General features: G+C 41.6%; 1 protein-coding gene across 1 annotated transcript in view; it reads left to right on the top strand.

The window, feature by feature from the left end:
• LOC116334833 (fibroblast growth factor receptor-like 1) overlaps positions 1 to 22416 on the top strand; it is a 36557-nt gene that overhangs the window by 11315 nt on the left and 2826 nt on the right. The window contains exons 3-5 of the mRNA XM_031758379.2: positions 13498 to 13770; positions 20029 to 20103; positions 21986 to 22270. Coding sequence (XP_031614239.2) covers positions 13498 to 13770; positions 20029 to 20103; positions 21986 to 22270 — 633 coding nt within the window. The remainder of the gene's footprint in view (positions 1 to 13497; positions 13771 to 20028; positions 20104 to 21985; positions 22271 to 22416) is intronic.

The following is a 22416-nucleotide window of genomic DNA, read 5'->3' as shown; positions in this document are numbered from 1 at the left end:
CAGTCCTACTGCCAGTTTCTGGAAGACACCTTCTTCAAGCAGTGGTACAGGAAGAAGTCTGCATCCTTCAAGAAAAACATGATTTTCATGCAGGACAATGCTCCATCACACGCGTCCAAGTACTCCACAGCGTGGCTGGCAAGAAAGGGTATAAAAGAAGAAAAACTAATGACATGGCCTCCTTGTTCACCTGATCTGAACCCCATTGAGAACCTGTGGTCCATCATCAAATGTGAGATTTACAAGGAGGAAAACAGTACACCTCTCTGAACAGTGTCTGGGAGGCTGTGGTTGCTGCTGCACGCAATGTTGATGGTGAACAGGTCAAAACACTGACAGAATCCATGGATGGCAGGCTTTTGAGTGTCCTTGCAAAGAAAGGTGGCTATATTGGTCGCTGATTTGTTTTTGTTTTGTTTTTGAATGTCAGAAATGTATATTTGTGAATGTGGAGATGTTATATTTGTTTCACTGTTAAAATAAATAATTGAAATGGGTATATATTTGTTTTTTGTTAAGTTGCCTAATAATTATGCACAGTAATAGTCACCTGCACACACAGATATCCCCCTAAAGTAGCTTAAACTGAAAACAAACTAAAAACTACTTCCAAAAACATTCAGCTTTGATATTAATGAGTTTTTTGGGTTCATTGAGAACATGGTTGTTGTTCAATAATAAAATTATTCCTCAAAAATACAACTTGCCTAATAATTCTGCACTCCCTGTAGCTATTTTATGTGTGGGTTTGGAAGTTTTTTGAGCAGTTTAACCAGTTCAAAGTCAAATCAGAGATTAAATTTACACAAATTTTATTATTTTAAGACCATTTGAGGGTATTGAATACCAGTTTGGGATTATCTTAATAAGATGCTATGAGGGAGAACTGCTCTATGCAGTTAAATACTAATCTGAAGTTTAATCTTTAACACCCTGTGTTTTCTCTGGCAAGGGGGATTATAATAACATACAGATTAATGCGAGTTTGTGTCTAAACATTCATATCTGTTTGTCTGTGAGGGAGAATAAGAAACAATGCACTGGCAGTGCAGTGCAGCCAAAACATGTGGGCATTCCCACAATGTCCCATTTAGTGCCAAGTGGTCGGCCAACCTCCAAACGTATTAGACAGACAGTAATAAACAGGTGCTTGTTGGTGCGCTGCTTTGGAATGGAGAGAGGGCAAAGTCTGTTTGAGTGTGTCATGTGGCCGAGGCTGAGTGCGGGCCAGGGAGTGGGGTGCGAGATTGTTGGGATTCTTGGTTACTGCCGCCTAGGCCCACCTAATCCCCTTTCGCTCCCCCCTGCAGCCCTCCTCTCCTTAAGAGCTGTGTGTTAAAGGAGGCCTCTCTGCCATCTTAGCCTCTGCTCCCTTCTGCTCTCTAAAGTGACCCTCCTCTCCTTAACCCTCACCCTGCTTCTCTCTCCTCTGCCTGATTTTATTTCCCTCCACGCCTCTGCTCTCTCCTTCTGTGTCTGTCACTCTGTTTGGCCTTCCTCTTTCCTCACAGCCTCCCCGCTGTTGCCTCTTCCCTGATAAGTGGCCCTAAGCACACACTCAGCCCGTGTGTGTGCACCAGGCCTTAGCCTAATGGAGTGAGATAAAGCGGCTAGAGTGCCACTTGCTGTGCTCTCTTTATGACGGAGCAAGCGCAGCAAGACTCACATTTGCATGAAAGATTGTGGCACTCAGTCGGTATGTTCAATTTTCTAGGAATTTTTGGGAAAAATATTTAAATTTCAGAAATATTTGAGGAAAAACATGAATTTGTAATTCCAGATGGAAACATTTCCTAGTCTGTCAGCACTTCCCTTGTTAAAGTTGGTAAGTTAAGTAAGTGTTTTCCTTTTGATGTGAATAGAAAAAATAACCAAAAAGTAAGTCACACATTACAGGATAATTACTCTTTTTAATATGAAGAACTGTAATCAGTATTTCAAATACAGATGTAGCTTCTATAGCATTATCCACTGGATTGTGACATACTGTTTTACTTTACTGTTTTAAGTTTAGCATTTGATCTGTTCCCATCTAGTTTTTTATGATAACAGACATGCCTAGCGAGGGGTTGATCTGACTTAGAATCTGAGGCCCTGCACGCATTTCAGTCACAAGATAAAGCATACCCAGTTTTACCATTTATTTGCTCTAAATGTGGAGATATTTTATACAATATTGTTTACTTTGTAAAGTAAGACTTTAAATTAGCTGCTGAGATCATAACCTTATTGGGAAAGTATTGATAGAGGTCATAATGAAGTGAAAAGTAGTCTACGCAATCATACTCAGGTTGGATTTTTGTTTTTGTTTTTTTGGAACCACAAAAGTCACCCCCTGCTGGCCACTGCAAAGAATGCAGGTTTAAGACACTTCTGCATTGGCTTCACCAACAATGACCATAACCAACAGTGTGTTTGACAATTTCACACATATACAGTTTCATCATTTATAAAGTAGTAGACTTAAAAAAATCAAAATGGCGTGGGTTATGCATTTGTTAAATTGCATTTGCACTTTACCTCTTGAAAGCCTAGTAAGAATAACTCTTAAAGCTCTTTTCTGAACTGTGCAACTACCCTTGAAAAAAAAACAGAAAGCCTGTCATAGACTGTTATGTGACAAGCAGCTAGTGGAACTAACAACACAGTTAAACTTAAACTCACAGCTTTTATTTCAGTGGCAAAATAGTCACTGAGTAAGGTAAGAACCATAGAAACCAAACAAAACATCTTATATCACATATACTGAGGTGTCAAAACTCGTCATTTAGGGTTAAGGGGAGGTCGTCAAATATCGTCTTTATGGGGAGTTACTACACATTTGATACACCAGCTCTCTGGTGGCATGATAGTGTTAAAATCATTTAAGAAACCTCTGTTTACTGTAAAGGAGTAACGTCACTCAGGATGTTGTGCTATTCACCTTTCAATAAAATGAAGAGAAGGGGAATCCCCTGACTCCTTTTTCCCACCACTACACAGCACAAGTCAGCGAAGTTCCTACTGTAACCAGAGTGCTATTTTTTGACACGTCTTTCAAGTCTCTTTGAAAGCAGTGTTTGTAATTAAAAGAGCATTCAAAGGGCAGCTCATTCGTCAAGGCCAATGCCCTATCTCACCGACTTAAAGAAAGATCCTTTCCCATCTTTAATGTGTTCCTGCATTTTTTCTCGTGTTTGGGTAATCTTGCTAACACAGACAAACAAACAGGCATCAACGATCCCTGATCAGCCCATAAATAAAAGTCCCATTTTCTGTGCTGTTTGATCAGGTAACATGCTGGAAAACCAGCCTAGGAAGTATTCCACTGCGAACCCCCTTTTTCACTTCCTGGTATTAAGACTAAAACACAACAAGAAAGACCTCTATTAATTCAGGTTAAAGACTTTCCATAAGGGCTCCATACTTCCACACACTTGGAAAAGTACAGTCTTTATGGAAACCCCTTAACCTGAAGTGAAAGAGACCTTTCACATAATCATAAAAGTTTTCCCCAGGATGCTTTTGGCAGTAAGTTCTCAGCACATCTTCTCTTGTGGTCAATTTGTTCCAAAAACGAGGGTCTAAATAATAAAATATGATACAAAGTACTTTTTCTGACGTTGGCAGAGGTTGTCTTTGCTTCAGGGGTAATAGTAGACCTCTGATCCACATTTAAATAAATTAATCTGGTTTATTTACAAGTAGAAATATTCACTAATTAACTGAAGGTTTAAGTTGCACAGGAGAGGGTAGTGAGGAGACTAAAAAGCTTACACACACGCACAGGCTTTTTGCTCCAGCCGAGGCAGCTGGGGCCGGCAGAAGGCCGTCAAGTTTAATGAAATATAGCAGCTTAGAGTTCAAAGACTCCACAGTAGGGCCTGTTAAGGGTAAGCCGCGTGATGGAGATGTTTCCCGGAGCTTTATGACGCTGGAGTAATTCCTCTCTGTTTCTTTCCTGTTCTTTTGATGAGCAGTTGGCAGGAGGCTGTTGTTTTGCTGAGCGAAGGAAGCAGAGGCAGATTCGCTGCAGAGAGGCAGAGATGTTACTCCTCTGATTCTTCTTGAATCAGATAGATTGACAGGAGCATCTTATTCCCCTTTTCTTTTTATTCCACCCTGTTCCTGCTGTTTTTCTAGTCCCTCGTGTTATCCAATAGCTCCTCCTGTACTATTCCCACCACCAAAGCAGTTGCTATTCAGCCCAGATCTGATGGTGCCACAGAAAGAGCCATTGTCCCGACTGGTCTTACCCGACTCTTATCTATTGATTGGAAAGGCGAGAGGGGAAAATAACAGGTATTGATTACCACACTGGGTGAAGCTGCTGGGCAGGACGTCTGGACGGGTAAGAAAAGACGGCATTCTTCACCCTCCGCTGCCTCACTGCTGTCAGAACAACCGCTCTCGCCACTCCGCGAATCCCATCCCCTTTCACCCAGCCTCCCCTTCCCACCCTCACCTCCGCCTTTCTTGAATTGCCAAGATGGCTCTCCTCCCCGGTCTCACTGTTTTATGCAGATTTTTATCTCTGTTTGTGAAATGTATAGCCGAGCGCAGCAGAAGCAGCCCCTGAACAGAAGCTCTGGCCTTTCACACACTCCCAGAGCTGCGGTGTCCACCTCACCTTTCGCCTTCGCCCAACCCCTCCGGTCTCAAGTGAAGTCTTCGGCTCTGGATTGGGTTTCCAGCTGGATTTTTTCACCCCCCTCATTGTCTCTCATATTCCTTGAACTTTCCTTTTATTTGTTCATTTTTTTACTTGGTTCTAAGGCTTTAAGAAAAGGTGTTGTAGAATGCTTCCCTGGATGCACAGGCTCCATTAACCTCCTTCTTCTCTTAGGTTAGAGTGCCTTCTGCTCTTGTACGGTCTGCTGAGCTAACACAGTGCTCCTGAGGAGGAGGAGGAAGCATTCTCCAGCTTCTATCTGTCTCTGCACCTCTTATCCTTTATGTAAATACTGCACACTGAAGACACATTCGCTCAGATCAGTGTTTATCTTAGTAATGAATCACTACAGTCTGCCTGCGTGCAAAAGCCTTTTGATGCATTAGAAAATTCCTGCAGTTGGCTGGAGATTAAGCAACAAAATGCTTTTTATTGGAAAATGTTTGAATAACTGTATCGTGCATTGAGGCGGACAGTGTTGCGTGCATTATGGGGTTGCTCTCATTGTGGTTGGTTAACTTCCAGGTGTTCTCTATTGGTACGGCTGTCAGCAGCCTAGTCAGCCTTTTATTCACATGTTTGCAATGATTAAGGCCAAAGCACTTTGTATGGACTAGAAAATGCATGTACACATCATTACAAATCCACAGGTGTTTAGTAAAAGAGGAAAAAAAAATAAACAAGGAGAAAGCTGCCAGCACATCTGAGCGTTGCTCAAGCCTGGAAGCTTTTGTAGTCTTTAATTTTTTATTTATTTTTTTCCTCTTTCATTCTCTTCCTGACATTTCCTAACATATTTCCCTCCACGGATGCCTGCACGACAGATCAACTGCTCATTAACCCGCTCACAAGGTTTCGTAAAAGCTGGCTATATTTAGTCTGAATCACAAGAATGCTTCTTATTGAATGTGCCCCTTTCTCTTAAAATAATCCATCACCAAATTGAGCAAAGAAAAACAGAGCTAATTCTGTGAGTCGCCAGGCCTCCTCCTCCTCCTCTTCCTGCACTATGAAAGATTCCATTCACACATGAAGCTCGCTTATAATAAGCAGCGCTTTACCAGCGCAGCAGTACGGAAAAGCCCATATGGTCATGTGTATCATTTTCCAGCAATTCCAACAATTTGAGTAAACGCTCACCAGTTTCTCATGAGTCGGGCAGATGTCCATTTATCACAGTGTCTGTAGAGGACTGAGATACTTTGTGAGGTAACCAGAAAAGAGTCTGTTGCAGTACAATCGACCTCCTCTATGGTGTGATGACAAATTGAATATCAGGCATCTTAAACTGTGTGTCTTAAAAGGGCATTTCTCAGACCTGGAGTTGTTGTTGCACAGAAGGCCTCTGTGTGCTTTCAAAGCTTTTAACTCCAAGGTTAAAAGAACCTGTCCTTGAGAGGGCGGAGGTGGAGGAGTAGAGTGGAGGCCCCCCCGAAGAAACGATGCAATCATGCACACAACACAAATACTTCTGAAGTTATTCAGACGATGTCCTTGATTTCAGCACTTCTTCACGCCTTGTTTTTCAAAAAAGACTTCAAAAGCTTTGGAGGAACGGAGATTGAGGGAGGAAGTCATTTTGTTGCACATTCCTTGCACACGGAGCAACAGCCAAAACTGTAATAAGCCAAAAAAGCTCAGGAGTGGCTCGAGTGGTCCAAGTTCAAGATCACCCAGACCCTTTCATCACAACCGAAGGAATCGTTTGATATTTTTGGCAACACACCAACTTGGATTTGTGTTCTGGTTTTTGCAAGAATTAGCTAGCTGGGCATTTCAAGCAATAATGTAGCCATCATTTACTGAGAACTGCTGGACAGGTGAGAGCAGCCAGTCAGCCTTCAGTTTGCTGCTGAAAAACTCATTTTAACAGCGTGAGTCTTACTCAGCGCCTCCTCCATTTAGACACTTTTCAGCATTTTCATTACATGAAAGTAGATCCTGTTAAACTTCAAATGTTCTTGTATAGTGTCAGTGTGGTCTGTAGAAATAACTCTTGAAAACAACCTTGGAAGACATTTTTATATTCATGAGCATTTTTCCATTAATAGAACAACGATCAACATTATTCATTTCCTAAAAAACTGAGAGTGAGCAATTATTCATTTAACAGTATTTATTTGTAAGAAACAATTATTTAATTATTGTTGTTACTTTTATAATTATTATTATATACAAGGACCAATGCATTTTCATTTAAAAATCACAATATATATTTATTTAAAAAGAAATCCAGCTGGGACTTCCTGAAGGAGACCCACCCCTGAAGTGTCATGACCCGGCCCACAAGACACGGTGACCGTCAGGCCCACCGAAGACAGCACTGCGGATAGCTTTCCCCTCCGCACCAATGACTGTAGAAAACTCAGGCTGCAAAAGTGCAACATGGCAGCTCCCACAAGCGGGATATTTTAAAAGCTGTGTCCAATGGGAGGAAATGCTGTCGCGTCGTCTATCTTTCATGCAGTCATTGATACAACTGAAAAGAAAACAGACGATAAAGTTCAGTGAATTTCATTATTTAGCTCGCTAATACTTTGACCTGGATGTTTACACCACTGACAGAAAATAAAAAGAGACAGAAATACAAGTTAAAATTCGGAATTTGTTTTATTGATTTGGAAATTTTTAACATATTGCTAATCAATTTGATTTAAATAGGGCCCAATAACAAAAGCTGATTGAAAGTGCTTTATATTATAAAGACCCTACAATGCAAGAGAGAAAACCCAACAATCTGATGGTCCCCTATGAGCAAGCACTTGGCAACAGTGGGCAGGAAAAAAACCCTTTTAATGGGAGGAAACCTACGGCAGAACCAGGCTCAGGCGGGCGGCCATCTGCCGAGACCGGTTGGGGGATTTTAATCCAGTTATAATCAAATTTCTCTCTTGCTACGACATATTTCTGATGTTATGTATTTAGGTATTCATCTGAAAAAAAAAAGACTATTTTTCCTTCAAGATGAAGACTAAGTTGATGTTTAAAACCACCACTTCAAGTTGTGCGTCTAAATGGCTTGGTGATGGTTTTGGCCAATGCAATGAAAAACATGACAATGGCATTTGGCTTCTTTTCTGCTTCTGACAGATGTTTAGTCAAGCTAGATGCAATGGTTTTTACAGCTGTGGATTTCTGTAACTCCAGAGCAACCTGAACATTCTCTACACTCCCAACGAAATTGTGCAAGTCTTTAAGAATGTACTTTTTAAGATTTTGTGGAGCTATAGGAAGTTTTTTATCCTGGAGTTCTCCCCATACTTCTTCCAGAACCCAATTGTGGATGTCCTCTGAGCATACACAAGTGCACTTTATGTTTAATTTCTTGGCTATACGGCTAAATAACTTGTACAGGATCATCTAGTACAAAAGGGTCAGATTTTGGATGGGACGTTGCAACTGGGATGCTTTCTGCTGACTGTGGTTCCGTCATTGACTGTGGTTCCGTCATTGACTGTGGTTCTGTCATTAACTGTATGCCAAGTATCGCAAGCATTACTGTGTGCTTTGTTTTATGATCTTTCACAGTCTACAGCAGAACATCAACATCATCAACAAGCTGCTCCAGCGATTCACTACTTTCAGCTTTCCCCTTTCTCTGAAATTTAGCCCTGGTGTTTTTGGCAATGCGAAGAATTGTTGCTTTTGTAAACTGCTTCGTAAAGAATGTTTTGATGTTATCGGAATTGTTTTCTAGCGACTGCTTAAATTTCTCTGTAAATGATGTAGGAGTGATAACTTCACCACTCTCTGCGGACTTTTCACTCTCTGCCTCAACCGAATGAATGAGCTCTTTTGGAAGTAGCTGACTCTCTTCTTGTTTCTGATTGCACCTTGTTATACTGAGGATCCTTAGTTTGATCCAAAATTGGGAAAACCTGATCAACAGCCTTTTTGATGGCAAATTCCACAGTTTTCAAAGATTCAGTATATTGGGAGCCTATCATGGGTACTTCATGTTCTTGATGCAGATGTTCTTTTGAGACAATTTGACTATCTAAAATTTTAGTGTCCTCCTCTGAATCAGTGAAGCTACTGGTGTCAGTGCTCATGTTGACAGAATTCAACATAATAATAATAATATTCAACATTGCTATCAATACATTTTTCAAAAGAATGGGTTCAAAAACATAAACAACTGTGGGATACTGTGTGTCAGTGATTTGGACAGGGGGAACAAAATGTGGCAGGATCAGCCTGATATTATTTGTATCCCACTGTAACTTTACTGTATAAAGAGCTAACATCTCCAAAATGTCAGGAGTAGTTAGTTATTATAAGAAGTGTTTTTGAACTAAAAATCAAGAATGTGGGATACTGTTTGTCCGTGATTTGGCCCAGCGCTGCTCCCGACGCAGGGGTAACTAATTGTGTCGGGGAGACCTACCTTGGCACTTGCGCAGGTGAAGCCAAAGGCAAGATATGCTCATCGTATTTTCTAGTATTTGGCTTTGAAGGAAGTTGGTTTGGAAACATATTTGGCGATGCTTCATCTCCTGCTTTGCATTTGTGTGGGAGCCCCGTTAAAAACCTGTCCATTATGCTAGCAGTGTGCAAGCGCTCTTTTTTTTTTTTTTAATTCAAGTGAAAACAAGGGAAAATCTAGACAAAAAACATTGTTTTATAATATAAAACCTTTCGATTTTGCATCATTTAACCATCCCAATAAAAGGTAGATCTGATTGAGAAACCATGGGATACTGCAGTCATCTCACAAGGCTGTGTGCTAAAACATACCCTGCTTTATCATCCTTTTTGGCTGTAATCGTGACAATAATTTTTAAAAATGATGGCAGCTGGGATAGGCTCCAGCCCCCGCGAGCCCTGCATGAGAAGAAGAAGATGAACGTGTCATCGTGCTATTATCAGTAAGACTCAAAACTAGAAAAGAAAAGAAACTAAGAAAAGAAACTATTCAGCTTGAGAACCATCGTAGTTTTTGCAGTTTTCTGTACAATTGTACATCTTTTAGGAACCACAGGCTCCGCCACCTGCTGGCCATTATAAAGAATGGATTTGGCTTCACTTTTTGTTAATACACAACAGGATTTCTTCAGGTATTTAATTCATATCTATGAATTAGTTATGTTGCTGTTGTGGAAAAGGCCTTTATTAGTAGGTTTGTGGACTGTTTATAAAGAAAGAAAACATTAACATAACATAACATAAATGGTGTCAGTCATGATGGTGATTGGCAGCTTTTTTCACCTTTAAGCACAACCAGACTTGCCCTGAGAGGAAGGAGTATGTAATCAGTTTGGTTTGTTTGTCTGTCTAGCGGCTACAGTTTTCATGATATCATATCTGATTTAATTGTGGTGAAAATTGGAACTTCAAGGTCACACCAAATGTGAAAATCAGTAAACTTTGTATTACCCACATTTTTTATGGATTATCTTAAAACTTCACAACAATATACTAGGCCTTTGGGGACATCAGTACCTAGGGTGGCTAAGCATTTGACCTTGACCTTTATTGTTAGCGCCCGCTAACGGCCAAAATTTTAAGAAACCATACTGAGTAATATATTATATGAAAGGGCATGGAGAGACCTGTACAGCATACCTTTTATTTTTTCAATAGGACACCCTGCGCCGTCACAATGCTGCCACGAAGTTTTGCAAAATCACAAACTGCTTGAATATATTTTAAAATCTCGAGTTTTTACAGCTTAGATAAGCCAAAGATTTCAGCCAGTTCTGCTCCAGTCATATGGATAAAGAAGATAAAATACAACATTTTAGTATGTAATTCTTCAAGGTCATGGGTCAAAGGTCAAACATCAAAGTGTTGTTATGAAAACAGACTGATGTCATCCTGTTGTGATAAAAGCATCATAAAACATCACAGTTTTAGTATAGCCGTTGCCCTTCGGGGGGGGGAGTCCCGCTCTCTGACTCCTCTAGTTTCTTCTTGTTTCCTGTCCATAAGTAATACATAGATTTTTCATAGAGAGACACATTTAAGGAGACTAAAATCCTCCTGCCTTTATGTTTAAATTCAGTAACTGGCACATCATATCATGTTTATTCAAGCATAAAAACTTGGAGGTTAGAGAGAGAGCTGTTTTTTTCCAGTGTCAGTATTTATCAGAAAGTTCTTCTCATCTAACTTGCACTGATAAAGGAAAGAAGGTTACTTCTCCAACCCTCAAATTATTCCTTTATGTTGGAAAGGACACATTCAGCGACAGAAAAATGGGTCTGTAAATGAAGCAGCAGTGAAAGTTCAGTTTAGCCAAAACCACCACAAACATAAAGCCAGCAGAAATCTCAGCTTGGAAGGAAATCCTCCTCTGGAAGGTCGGCGTGAATTTACTGTAAGTGTCGAACACTCTGCAAAGAAGTGCAAAAAAAATAAAGTTCACCCTTGTGTTTTTTTTTTATTTTATTTATTTTTTATGAATGGAAACGGGGCATTCAGAAGTTCTCTTGTCTCTTTTTATTTTCTTCGGACTTGTACTTACATCTCAAGAAATATATTTTGCAGCTTTGACAGAAGCATTTCCTTTGTAAGTTCAATCTGTTTTGATGCTTTGCTTCAGCTAAACCTTTGACATGAATCAGGCCTTGTTTTTGTAAGTCACTCCTCTCCATTAATCCAAAAGGGACACATGGTTGAGTGGCTTGTGAGACCATAAGTCAGAAGAGATAACTGAAGCCTATTTGTTCAAGATTTGGCAGAAATGTATTTATGTTTTCCCGAGGCGGTTAAATCCTTTAGGACTCGCGGTCCATATGAGCTCGAGCAGCACTGAGCCAACGCTGGGACGTGTTTGTGGTCCTAAATCAGATCCTACAGAGGAGAAACAGTGAGCGTCTCTGTTCTGATTTCCTAGTAGCTGTGGAGTGAGATACGGGCCAGCTGACAACAGCCAAAAAGACTGCGGTTGCATTTTCTCCACAGACATAAACAATGACACTTCCAATTTCCTGTGCGTGCTGTGGACCAGGAAAGGACATCCACAGAGAGGAAGGGAAGACTCTCAGTTTATGGGTGTCTTCATGCATGACTGAGAAAAACAGAAACGGAAAGGAAAGAGGGTTTCGTTGCTTTTATGCTGAAATATTTCTCTTTTTTTTCTTTTTATTTTACTTATACAGCTGTATGTATTTTTTGAGAGAGAGAAAAAAAGACTGAGTTAAAGATTTTTGGCTTTAGAAATGATAGCGGCCCAGATGTTGTACCTGCAGCTGAGATACATCTGTAAGCAAAGTGATGGATGCCAGGTGGAGTTACCTGTGTCAGGATAATGAACTTCTTGTTTACCATATGTGTGAAATGCACTGAAGGAATGTGACCCCTGTGCATGCGTGTGTGTGTATGCATGCATGCGTTGGGAGAGGCCATGTGTACATACCCTTTCCATTGTTTTTACTGCGAGCAGAGCGCCCCTTTGTCCTGAGCCGCAGTCTATGCTCTGTGTACTTTTGAGGTCTGTCGCAGGTATAGGGTTTGGTTGCATTTCCTCCCCCTCTTTTCACTCCCTCCAGCTCCTGTTTCTCCCCCGCGTCTGCTCTGCTCAGTAATTCAGGGTTTTGTTTAGTTTTGATGGGGGGTTAGTCGGAGGCCCGGCGCTGTGCGACCAGCGGCGCAGGCCTCCTAACACCATCACAGGGTGTTTCGGCCCACTCCACTTCACCAGATCTGAGGGCGCAGACCCGAGCCAATTAAGAGCCGGGAGAATAGGCTGCTGTCCGTCTCGCTGCGAACCGCCCCCTCTCATCTCTTTGATGTCTTGCACGCTACACATAACCAGAGCCAGAACACTTCACCCTCTCTGTGCAGGCAGTGAACGACAGGGCTTACCCAATTATTACAATCTGGTTTCAAGATTTTGGGTAATCATCGAGAAGATGACAAATTGCCTCTATCTCGTTTCATCTGCCTCTGATCTCACTGTTTTAGACTCTGATTTGATCCTGATAAGTCAGGATTCACATGCTCTTATTCCACTTGCTGTCTTGGAAGTGTGAATAAAGCTGTTTTTTCAGTATCACTCAGTTATAATAAGTTGCTATCTGTCATGCAAATTAAAAGATTTTTAGATAGTTTTTATGGTTTGACTGCTGTTACTTTTAAATGTTACTAAAAGAAAAAAACAAACAGGAAAAATCACTTAATGATACATGTCTACTTCATCCTAAAGACTCTTAATCCCTCTTCAGGTGATGTTTCATTGTCTGTTACACTATGATGGGGGGAAAAACACAGTGAGCTGCTACGTGCTTTTAATGTTTTTGGCCTACAAATGCTAAAAGATGTGGAGCACCATCTGAATATTGTGGTCAGCCACAGAAACCCATTTTCACTGTTAACAAACAACTTTATCATGTGGACCCTTTTTTTTAAAGACACTCAGTTGACATTTGTGCAGTGCACATTATTGCACAGACAACATCAAATAGAAGCAGAAGGAAAGTCAGAACACAAAAATCCATAAGGTAAATGGGAAAATACATTCAGTATAAAGCATTTAAATAGTAAAGAACAACAAAAGCAGCCAAATATCAGTAGATTGGGAACATTTGATTGTGAAAAGAAGATTATGTAGTGCTTTGGAGCTATAATTTTATTTCATCATGAGTTTACAAAGGATTTTTATCTGACTATATTTTAATGGTGTCTAAAACCAACCAGACAAACCTTTTCCTTCAGCGTCTTTTTAATTCTCGTTTCTGTTCACTGGTTTTGCCTGAAGATGCTCTCAGTGTCATCATATAAAGCAAAGAAGAGAAAAGGATAATCTGAAAGTGAGCGTTCACATGTACTGACTTAAATGTGAGCTGTGACATATGAGGAAATATATGAGACATTATTAATTGCATGTTTTCTTGTGTCCTCAGGACCTCCACGGGTGTCTGACAAAGTTGAGCACAGACAGACGGCCCGGGTGGGCAGCGCCATCAAGCTGCCGTGTCCGGTGGAAGGAGACCCTCCACCCCTCAAAATGTGGACCAAAGACACACGCAACATCCACAGCGGCTGGATACGCTTCCGCATCCTCCGCATGGGCCTGAAGATCAAAGAGGTGGAGACGGATGATGCGGGGACCTACATCTGCAAAGCAACAAACGGCTTTGGTAGCGTTAACGTCAACTACACCCTCATCGTCATTGGTGAGTGTGGACGGAGTTTGGTTTGGATAACCTGCCCCTCGGCAGGCTCACGAGATGAGATCATTGGCTCACAGAAAAATGTGTCATTCTTGTTAATGCAGCAACTATAAAACATGAAGTCACCTGTCTCTTAACTAAAAGCAGAAACAGCGGCAGTGAGTCAGTCCCTGATTTGTACGGTCGGGCCTCATCAAGTTCCGCTGTGGTGTTTAGGGGCCAGATTTGTAGCCTTTCCCGGCAGTCAGAAATCTCACCTCAGTTTAAATGTTAAACGAAAGCATCGCTCACAGAGGTCGAGCTCTAAAACAAGTAGATTTATGGAGGTTTAGTGGCTGATCCTCTCATCTGTTCTATGTGTTGCTGCCTCTACCTCTGTCTGCCCAAAGTCAACAGCGGCACGGGATATTGTTTCATACTACTTCATCCTCTGTGACTCAATTGGATCTCCAGCTCTTCCTTTTCCTTAGGCCACACTCTGTAGAGGAAGGAGGTCTGCAGCCTCACAATAAGAAACACATTCAGTGTAAAAGTTTGTCTCCAGCCTCTCCCGCAGCTCTTGAAAGAGGTCTGCAGGATTAAGCACAATCTGAGCGAGTGTGTTACTCTTTTGCACACTTTTGAACACAGTGCATTTCCTCTGCGCTACAGCAGCACATGATGAATGAGCGGAGTGGAGCGTGAAGGCTGTGTTTATTCTAATTACTCTAAGATGCCTAATTTGGGCCAGAGTCTGTGCTCTCTCGCAGGAGGAGTTACAGTCTGGTCTTGTGACAGGCGTGCTTCAGACGAAGAAGAGCCATAATCAGGCACAAGCGGAAAACACAAATCACTTCAGAAAACGGCCCTTATTGCAGTAAAGCATGCTCATGAGTGGGGAATAGATGAGACCAAAGTGTATTTTAGGGTCTCCCTCTGTCTATTGCTGGTGAGTTGAAAATGAGGGTGTCTGCTGATTGTGCTAAAATGAAAGGTTGGAGAGTGGGGCACGGAGCCAGCTATAATGTCAAGGTTTGTAGTATAGTTGTGCTGTATGGTATCAAAGTCAGACGTGGCTATGGCTGTATGTGTAGTTAAAGGACATTCCTGTGAACTTTTTTTAGTGAGCGTAAAGAATTTGTTAAAGACGGAGCTGGCAGTCTTGGTAGTGAAAATACAAAGAGTTCAACTAAAGTTAGAATTAAACCTGAATTGCTGGAAGTTTTAGATGACGTGTGAGCACTCACTGTAGCTAGGCATACACTCACCAGTCGCTTTATTAGGTAATATTGTCAGAAATTTCACTACTAGAATGTTTCCACAAAACCGTCTCTAAGAAGAAGACAAATGTGACATGCCTTGTTGTCGGAGGTCAGAGTTGGATGACCAGAGTGCTTCAGTTCAAATAACCACTTATTTCAACCACAGTATGCAGAAGAGTAGCAGAAGAGCACACCAGGTGCCCCTCCTGTCAGCTAAGAACAGGAAACTGATGCTAAATTCAGACAAACTCACAAAAATTGGACTATATAAGACTGGAAAAACTTATTCAGATTCATTCAGATAGGAGGTACGACATCACCCTGCCTTGTATCGACAGTATTGTTCGTGGCCATGTCCATTCCTTTGTGACCACAGAGTATCCATCTTTAATGGGTGCTTGCAGAAGGATAATGTGCCTGTGCCCTCAGATCATCTCAAAATGCCTTTTTGAACATGACAGTAAGTTTGCTGTACTCAAATCGCCTCCACAGTCACCAGATCTCAGTCCAGTAGAGCACCTTTAGGAGGGGTGAAACATGAAATTCACATCATGGACGTGCAGCTGGCAAATCTGCAGCAGCTGTGTGATGCTTTTGTGTCAACATGGACCAAAATCTCTGAGGACTGTTCTGTGAATCTGTGCCGTGAAAGCAAAAGGGGTTCTAACCCAGTAATAACAAGATGTATCTAATAAAATGGCCATTCAGTGTATGTGTAGGTGAAAGCAGTGATAGAAGCTTGAGGTCCAGTTGAGGTTCAAGTGCTGAAATGTAGTAATTGTAGCAGAAGCTGACCTGGAACTGTGAGTTAAAGTGGAAGCAGGCAGTTGGGTCCTTATATGTTTGGAGGTGGGTGTCAGGTTTTCCCCTGAAATCAGAAACATGTTTGCCGGGTAATCTAACTACTTAAAGTAAGTTAGGCAAGTAATTTAATGAATCGTCTATGTTAAAAAGGTCTTTTCACAACTGCACAGCATGTTCAAGCTGTTTTGTTAGTAAATAAACATTTATTATGAAACTTTCCAGCTTGCATTTCCAGACTTGGGAATCTGTCAGTTCGTGTCTGGAAATTCAGATAAACAATTATCAAGTATTTTTTGTAATCCTTAAAGACTTGTGAAAAAGCAAGGAGTATTATTTAGAGGATTGTACTTTATCATTTTCACTGAAACTTGACAAATATAAACTAGTTGTGTGACATTTTTAGATCTCTTTCCAAGTTGAGAAAAAGTTTGACTAAACATAACCAAATAAGTCTAAAAAAGAAAAAAAGGAGCTTTCCAGACCGATGTCTTCTCTGAACATGTGAGATGATCGATTTTTGAAAATGAAGTATTTATCCAGAGTGGAGCCAGAGACTGTATGTGCATTTGGGCTATGTTTTTTTAAAAATACTGATTTAAAGTTGGGAGATAAAGACACACACACGCATACACACTCTCACACACAGTTAACCATTGAATCTCACTGATAAATAGCTTTCTCCCTGAGGATAATTTGTGTGGTTTGACTTTCTGCTGTGGCTCCACTGAGTGAGAAGGAAGACAAATGAACAGTTAGATGTTGCTGGGATGAAGCTGGCACGGATTCCTTTGAGATCAGAGATTGCTTTGAGTAGAGCATGCATTGCCCTACTCCTCTTTGAGACTTCTTTAAAAAAAAATCCTTTGCAGGTTTAATCTTAAGTCTTTCTTGGAAGCAAATTTCCATGAGATTGTTATCAGAAGTCTGTTGACCCTTTATGGAGTTACCTGGAGACTTTCTGGCCTGACTCTTAATCCTGAACTGGCTTGTTCCATTTCCTACTTATCCTCGGGTGCTGGTGGCAATGAGTGCATAACAAATGGACTCTTTGCATTTCTCAAGAACACCCTCTCCTCTGTTTCAGCTCTCTTGTCTATCATCCCATTACGCGCTGGCAGGCCATCGCCGCAGCGTTTGTTTTTATAGGTAATTGTTCCATCAGGGGTGCATTTTCATTCGGGTTGCCACAAAAATTATGGGAGCCTCATTGTCAAAATACTTGCAGGACTGAAGTCAGATTAATACAGCCAAATAGCCTGCAATTATCATGAGCAACACTTTCCAGTAACACTGAATCACCTAATTGTGTACGGTTTTTAATTTAGCTGCATGCTGTAAACCTGCTGTTCGTGTGTGTGTGTGTGTTTAGGGGATAAATTATGGTGCTTAAAGAGATCAGAGAACACAGTTTATTTATTTGAAATTCTGTAAATGAGGGGTAGCGGGCTCCCAGCACAACTGAAGTATCCATCATGTGCATGTATTATTTTTACTGGAGCGAATATGCTAAGAGGAGCAACTGCATTCAGTTATAGTGCCGGTCAGGGGAGGAGGGTCAGCTAAATCCTGGCAGCTGTTCAAGTTCAACATGGAGAGCATAACTCCTAAGACATCGCTTGGGACCCGGCAGAGAGGCCAAGCAGAAGAAAGACAGTAAGATAAAGACTGTGGAGTGAGACTGGAAGTGCGAGAGTGAGAGGTTTTGCGGGCTGATCCGTGGAGGCGGGGTGGAGGGGGTTCCACTGAGGCTGGAGAGATATCCCTCTTCCCATCTGCCAGCGGACAGCGTGTCCTCCCAAGAGCTATCTGAAGAATCTGGTCAGTCAGTGCAACATGGCGCCTCCTCAATCCCTCCAGCTGGCTGTTTGGGCCCTGTTTGGGGTGGTCTCCTGACAACTGGCCCCCATCACCTCCTAGCACCCCCGCCAGGATAGACCGATGCATGCAGCAGTCTCATCCTCAGCTGCTCGGGCTACAGCAAGGCTTCACTAGGATTAATATGGGATTGTCTGATTAGCATTTAGAGGATTGCATGTTAATGTTTATGTCTGTGCAGATTAAATATTACAGGATTAGCGCTCCTTATTTTAGGGTGAAAATGTTGGCTCGCATTGTTCATTTTTCTCCTCTCTCTAGAGATGTTGTCAGGCCAACTGCTGGATAAACTGCCGTGTGTCTCACTGATCACATGTGGGAGCTGTTTGGAGATTTCCAGAGTGTGATGCAAGGCCAGTGAGCATAACTTTCCCTGGACATTAGTGTCCCCAACAACATCTGGAGCTCATTGTGACCCCAAATCATCCAGGCTTTTTCCTGTGGTTCAGCTGGCACAGGAGGCCAGTGTATCGTGACCTGTTTCCTGCGGCTGGATTTGTGAATGAAGTGGGAGGGAATGGCGTCAGACCCCAAACACTGTAGCTAGATCATGAATGAATGGGAGCTGTGTGGAAAAAGATTGAGTGTATTTTAGCCAGCTTAGTCTGAGTCTCACTTGGAGCACTGTCCCATTTGCATGAAGAATTTGTGACTTCACACAGAGATCACTGATTCCATAGTGTGTAACAGCTTTTACTAACCTTCCTGGACACAAAAATCCTCATTTATAGAGGAGGCTTCTTAAGCACTTCTCCTTTACTGATTTTATTTTTCAGATTTCCAAAAATAACATTCATATGGCAGCCAGGAGATGTCCTACATCACCCCTGTCTGCAGTCCAGTGAGCCAACATTGTGTAAGGACAATAGTGGCAAGGGATAGCTTTAACAGGACAGACTTATAAAGGGCACCATTGTTCCCTGGAATTGCCAAAAAGTAGAGAGGAAATAGATTAAAGAGAAAAAAGTCAGAAAGAAAACCCCGGCAGTGTGGGACCATGTTCTGTTTGGATTGGGAGGTTCAGGAACCAGGAGGAATGCGGAGAGCCCGAGTGAGCAACAGAGAAATATTTCTTCCAGTGGAGGCTGTTTTTTAAAGGAATGGGTTATTATAGTTGGCCAGTTAAACCCCTTCAAATAGCCATGACATCATGGCTGGGCTTGGTGCTGCAGGGGACAAACAAAGGAGGGTTTGTACCCAGAGAACCCCAGAGAGCTTCGAGGGTTTCGGGGGGACTCAGAGGGAGGCAGAACGAGGGGGTTAGAAGTCACATCTGGCCTCTTTACCTGACCCAATCAAACCCTGAGAGGGAATCGAGTGTGCCAAACTGCATCTGAAAAAAAATCCCAACGTGAGGCTGCCCTGAAGCAGGAATCAAAACGAGTCTTAGAAGGTAATAAACTGGCTGGGAGATTTTCCTATGGGATCGCTGTTAAAACATACTGTTAAATGGAGGTGCAGCTAAATGACAAAAAAATAATCCTTTTTTCCCAAAATGCTACACATACGCTGGTTTCTTTTTTCATTTTTTAACGTGAGGATGTTTTGTGCAATTGCACCTCATTAATATTGTAAAAATAAATTATTCAATTGAAGCACTTCTTCAATAATAATCTGCTTAATGTCCATCTGCACTCATTGGCAAATACTGGCAAGAAACCTGATCTGCTTCGTTAATTCATCAACGTAGCTTGCCATCACCAGTGTGTGAATGTGTGTGTGAATGGGTGAATGACTGGATATGTAAAGCGCTTTGGGGTCCTTAGGGACTAGAAAAGCGCTATATAAATACAGGCCATTTACCATTTTACCATTTCATCACTTCTTAACTCGAAAAGTGGATACGCATCACAAACCCATCGATTAGGTTTCACTCATTATATTTTCTCTAAGCCCCTGTCTTAGCTCAGCTGTATGATGTCAGCCAATGACATAAACTCCACAGCTGTCTCCTGGAAGCGAGCTTATATAAACTGGTCATATTACTTCCAAACGCTGCACAGTATGACCTGAGCATGCAACACTCTCCGAAGAGCCTGTCGATAAATGCTGAATTGAATCGGTGAGAGCCAGGAACAGTTTTCTCGCCTTGTTTTTGTATCCGGTCACTGCTACTGCAAAATGACTATAACAGAAAAGAAGAGGGGGAATGTAATGGAAGGATTTAAAATTAGCCTATCGTCTCAAATCTCAGTGTGTACCGGGTGTTGTGTTCATGGGTCTAAAAACAGGAAATGTGCAATAATTGTTACTTATTCAGATTCTTCTATACTGTAATGAGGACCTTGATGTCTCGCTCAGCCTTTTGTTGACTGATTTGTTTTTTCTGCTATGTTAACAGATGATTCAGGTTCTGATAAAACTGGATTGAGGGCACCTGATGGAGCCAACACTGAGCTTGGTGGTGAAAAATTTGGTAAGACTTCTATGCATGCTCTCAGCTTTGCAGCTGGAAATTCAAGGACTAAATGGGTTGTTTTGAATGCTTTATTGCATGTACTGCAAGTCATATTTACTTTTACAGCTGTGGGCAAACCTATGTGTAATAGCAACTGTGCAAAAATCTTGACCCAGCCCTCATTTCTTTAGATTTCTCTTCCAAGGAGTCAGACTTTCTTGTAAGTGTTTAACGTGGTCTTGGGCAACAGTTTTCCAGGCTTTCAGGAGCTGATTCAGAGTTTTTCTCCTTGTACCTAACCATTTTTTGCTGGACCACTCACCACTGACCTATGAATCATTTAATCATAAAAATGCACCTAACTCAAGGAATGAACCAGTGCTGTGTCCACACATAACAGACAGCTTAGCAAAAAAAACAAACATTTTAAATGTTAAATCGTCCTTTGCTACTAGTAGACTGTTGCAAAAACATATCATTTGTTTCCATTCCTTTAGCCGAATTAGCAAAAAATGACAAACACATTTTGATGGCCGTAAAATTGTAGTTTTGGACCAACAAGGTGATTCCTAAAATTAACTGAAAGCCTGGAATGGTGGGCAGTGTGCTTTTTAACTGGACTGAAAATCAGTGAAACGGGTCTTGTGGATTATTTTAACTTTTTTGGTTCAAAACATCATTGGTGCAACCGTGAGTTCAGCCTGCACAACATGGTGGAGGCTCTGTCATGGTTTGGGGCTGCACTCCAGTCAGTGGTGTTGGGGATCGTGTCAAAATTGTTGAAATTATGAACACAGAAAAGTGTTGGCAGATTTTGATCCCCCATGCAATACTATCTGGAAAGCATCCGAAAGGCTTCATTTTTCAGCATGACATTGATCCCAAACACACTTGCAGTGCAGTAAAAGTATACTTGGATAGAAAAGAATACACTGTGGAACACTATCAGTCATGAGCTGGCCTTCACAGAGCCAAACACTGATGAAGCAGTGTGGGATCATCTTGACAGAGAACAGAACAAAAGGCATCCATCATCCAAAGAAGAGCTTTGAATTTCCTTCAGAAAGCCTGGAGAACTATTCCTGACTTAAAGAAATTACAAGAAAGTTGTTTTTTGCTGTTTTTGTCTTATATGCTGTTTTTCCATGCAAGTTTTGCATACGTATTTTCCCAGCAAAATGTAAAGAAGCCCCTCAATTTATCCACTTTCCTAAATTGGTTATTTTTGCTTTAACCCCCTTTACTAAATGTCTTTTGATTAGCTGTCCTTCATAAAGAGACTCTGCTGTAATCACAGCCAGAACTGTGTGCCTGAGCATGCAGGAAATCTACTCTCACTGACTAAAAAACTGACTAAAAGAGAGCAGTCTGAAGCCTCAACCTTTGGCTCACAGGGATTACTTACATGTTTGTCTAAATCTAAGTCATCAGTGATGACTACGAACCCCAGCCCTGAACACTGTCCTTCTTGGAGACAAGACAAAAGTCCTTTTTTGACAAATATTTTTATAGTTTTTGATGCATGTTGGTTGGAATTATTTCTTTTCTTTTTTTTTTTACTTTTGACTGCCAAGACTTGGGAGAGTAATTTTTAAAAAGAGCAAATACTACATATTCATATAGCACAGGGTTAGGAGTCAGGGTCATTCCTCCAGACCTCTGAGGGTTAATACAAACTTCCATCATCATAAAAGTATGTGTAGGTCAGGAAATTAGGAAACAGGTCCCCTTTAATCTCCTCTACATCACATTGTTTTTGTTAGTTAGTCTGGATTGTGCTATTACGATTTTAGAAACCATATAGATATCAATAGAAACGTAAAACCTCACTTGAGAAATGTAGAAAAAAGGTAAATTATACTATCTACTCAAAGTAACCAGCTTGTACTTTCCTCCAAAGTGCGTCCCCGCTTCACTCAACCTACTAAGATGAGGAAGAGAGTGATAGCTCGCCCAGTGGGCAGCTCGGTGCGGCTCAAGTGCGCAGCCAGTGGAAACCCTCGACCGGACATCGTGTGGCTGAAGGACGACCGGCCGCTGACGGAGCAGGAGGTCGGCGAGGGCCGTCAGAAAAAGTGGACTCTGAGTCTGAAGAATCTGATGCCAGAGCACAGCGGCAAATACACCTGCAGGGTCTCCAATTGTGCCGGGGAGATCAACGCCACGTACAAAGTTGAGGTCATACGTGAGTATCCCGCAGAGAGCTGAGCTGTACACATACCGAGCATGCTCACCTGGAATTATTAGGGCTAACAGATGAGGCCGAGCAAATTATTTTAAATGGTTACTGCTGTTTGTGCGTATCATGCTTGTGATTTTATGTACGTCGCT

Source organism: Oreochromis aureus, linkage group 19, assembly GCF_013358895.1.
Source record: "Oreochromis aureus strain Israel breed Guangdong linkage group 19, ZZ_aureus, whole genome shotgun sequence".
In the NCBI taxonomy this organism is placed as follows: domain Eukaryota; kingdom Metazoa; phylum Chordata; class Actinopteri; order Cichliformes; family Cichlidae; genus Oreochromis; species Oreochromis aureus.
This window is presented reverse-complemented; position numbering and strand designations above follow the sequence as displayed.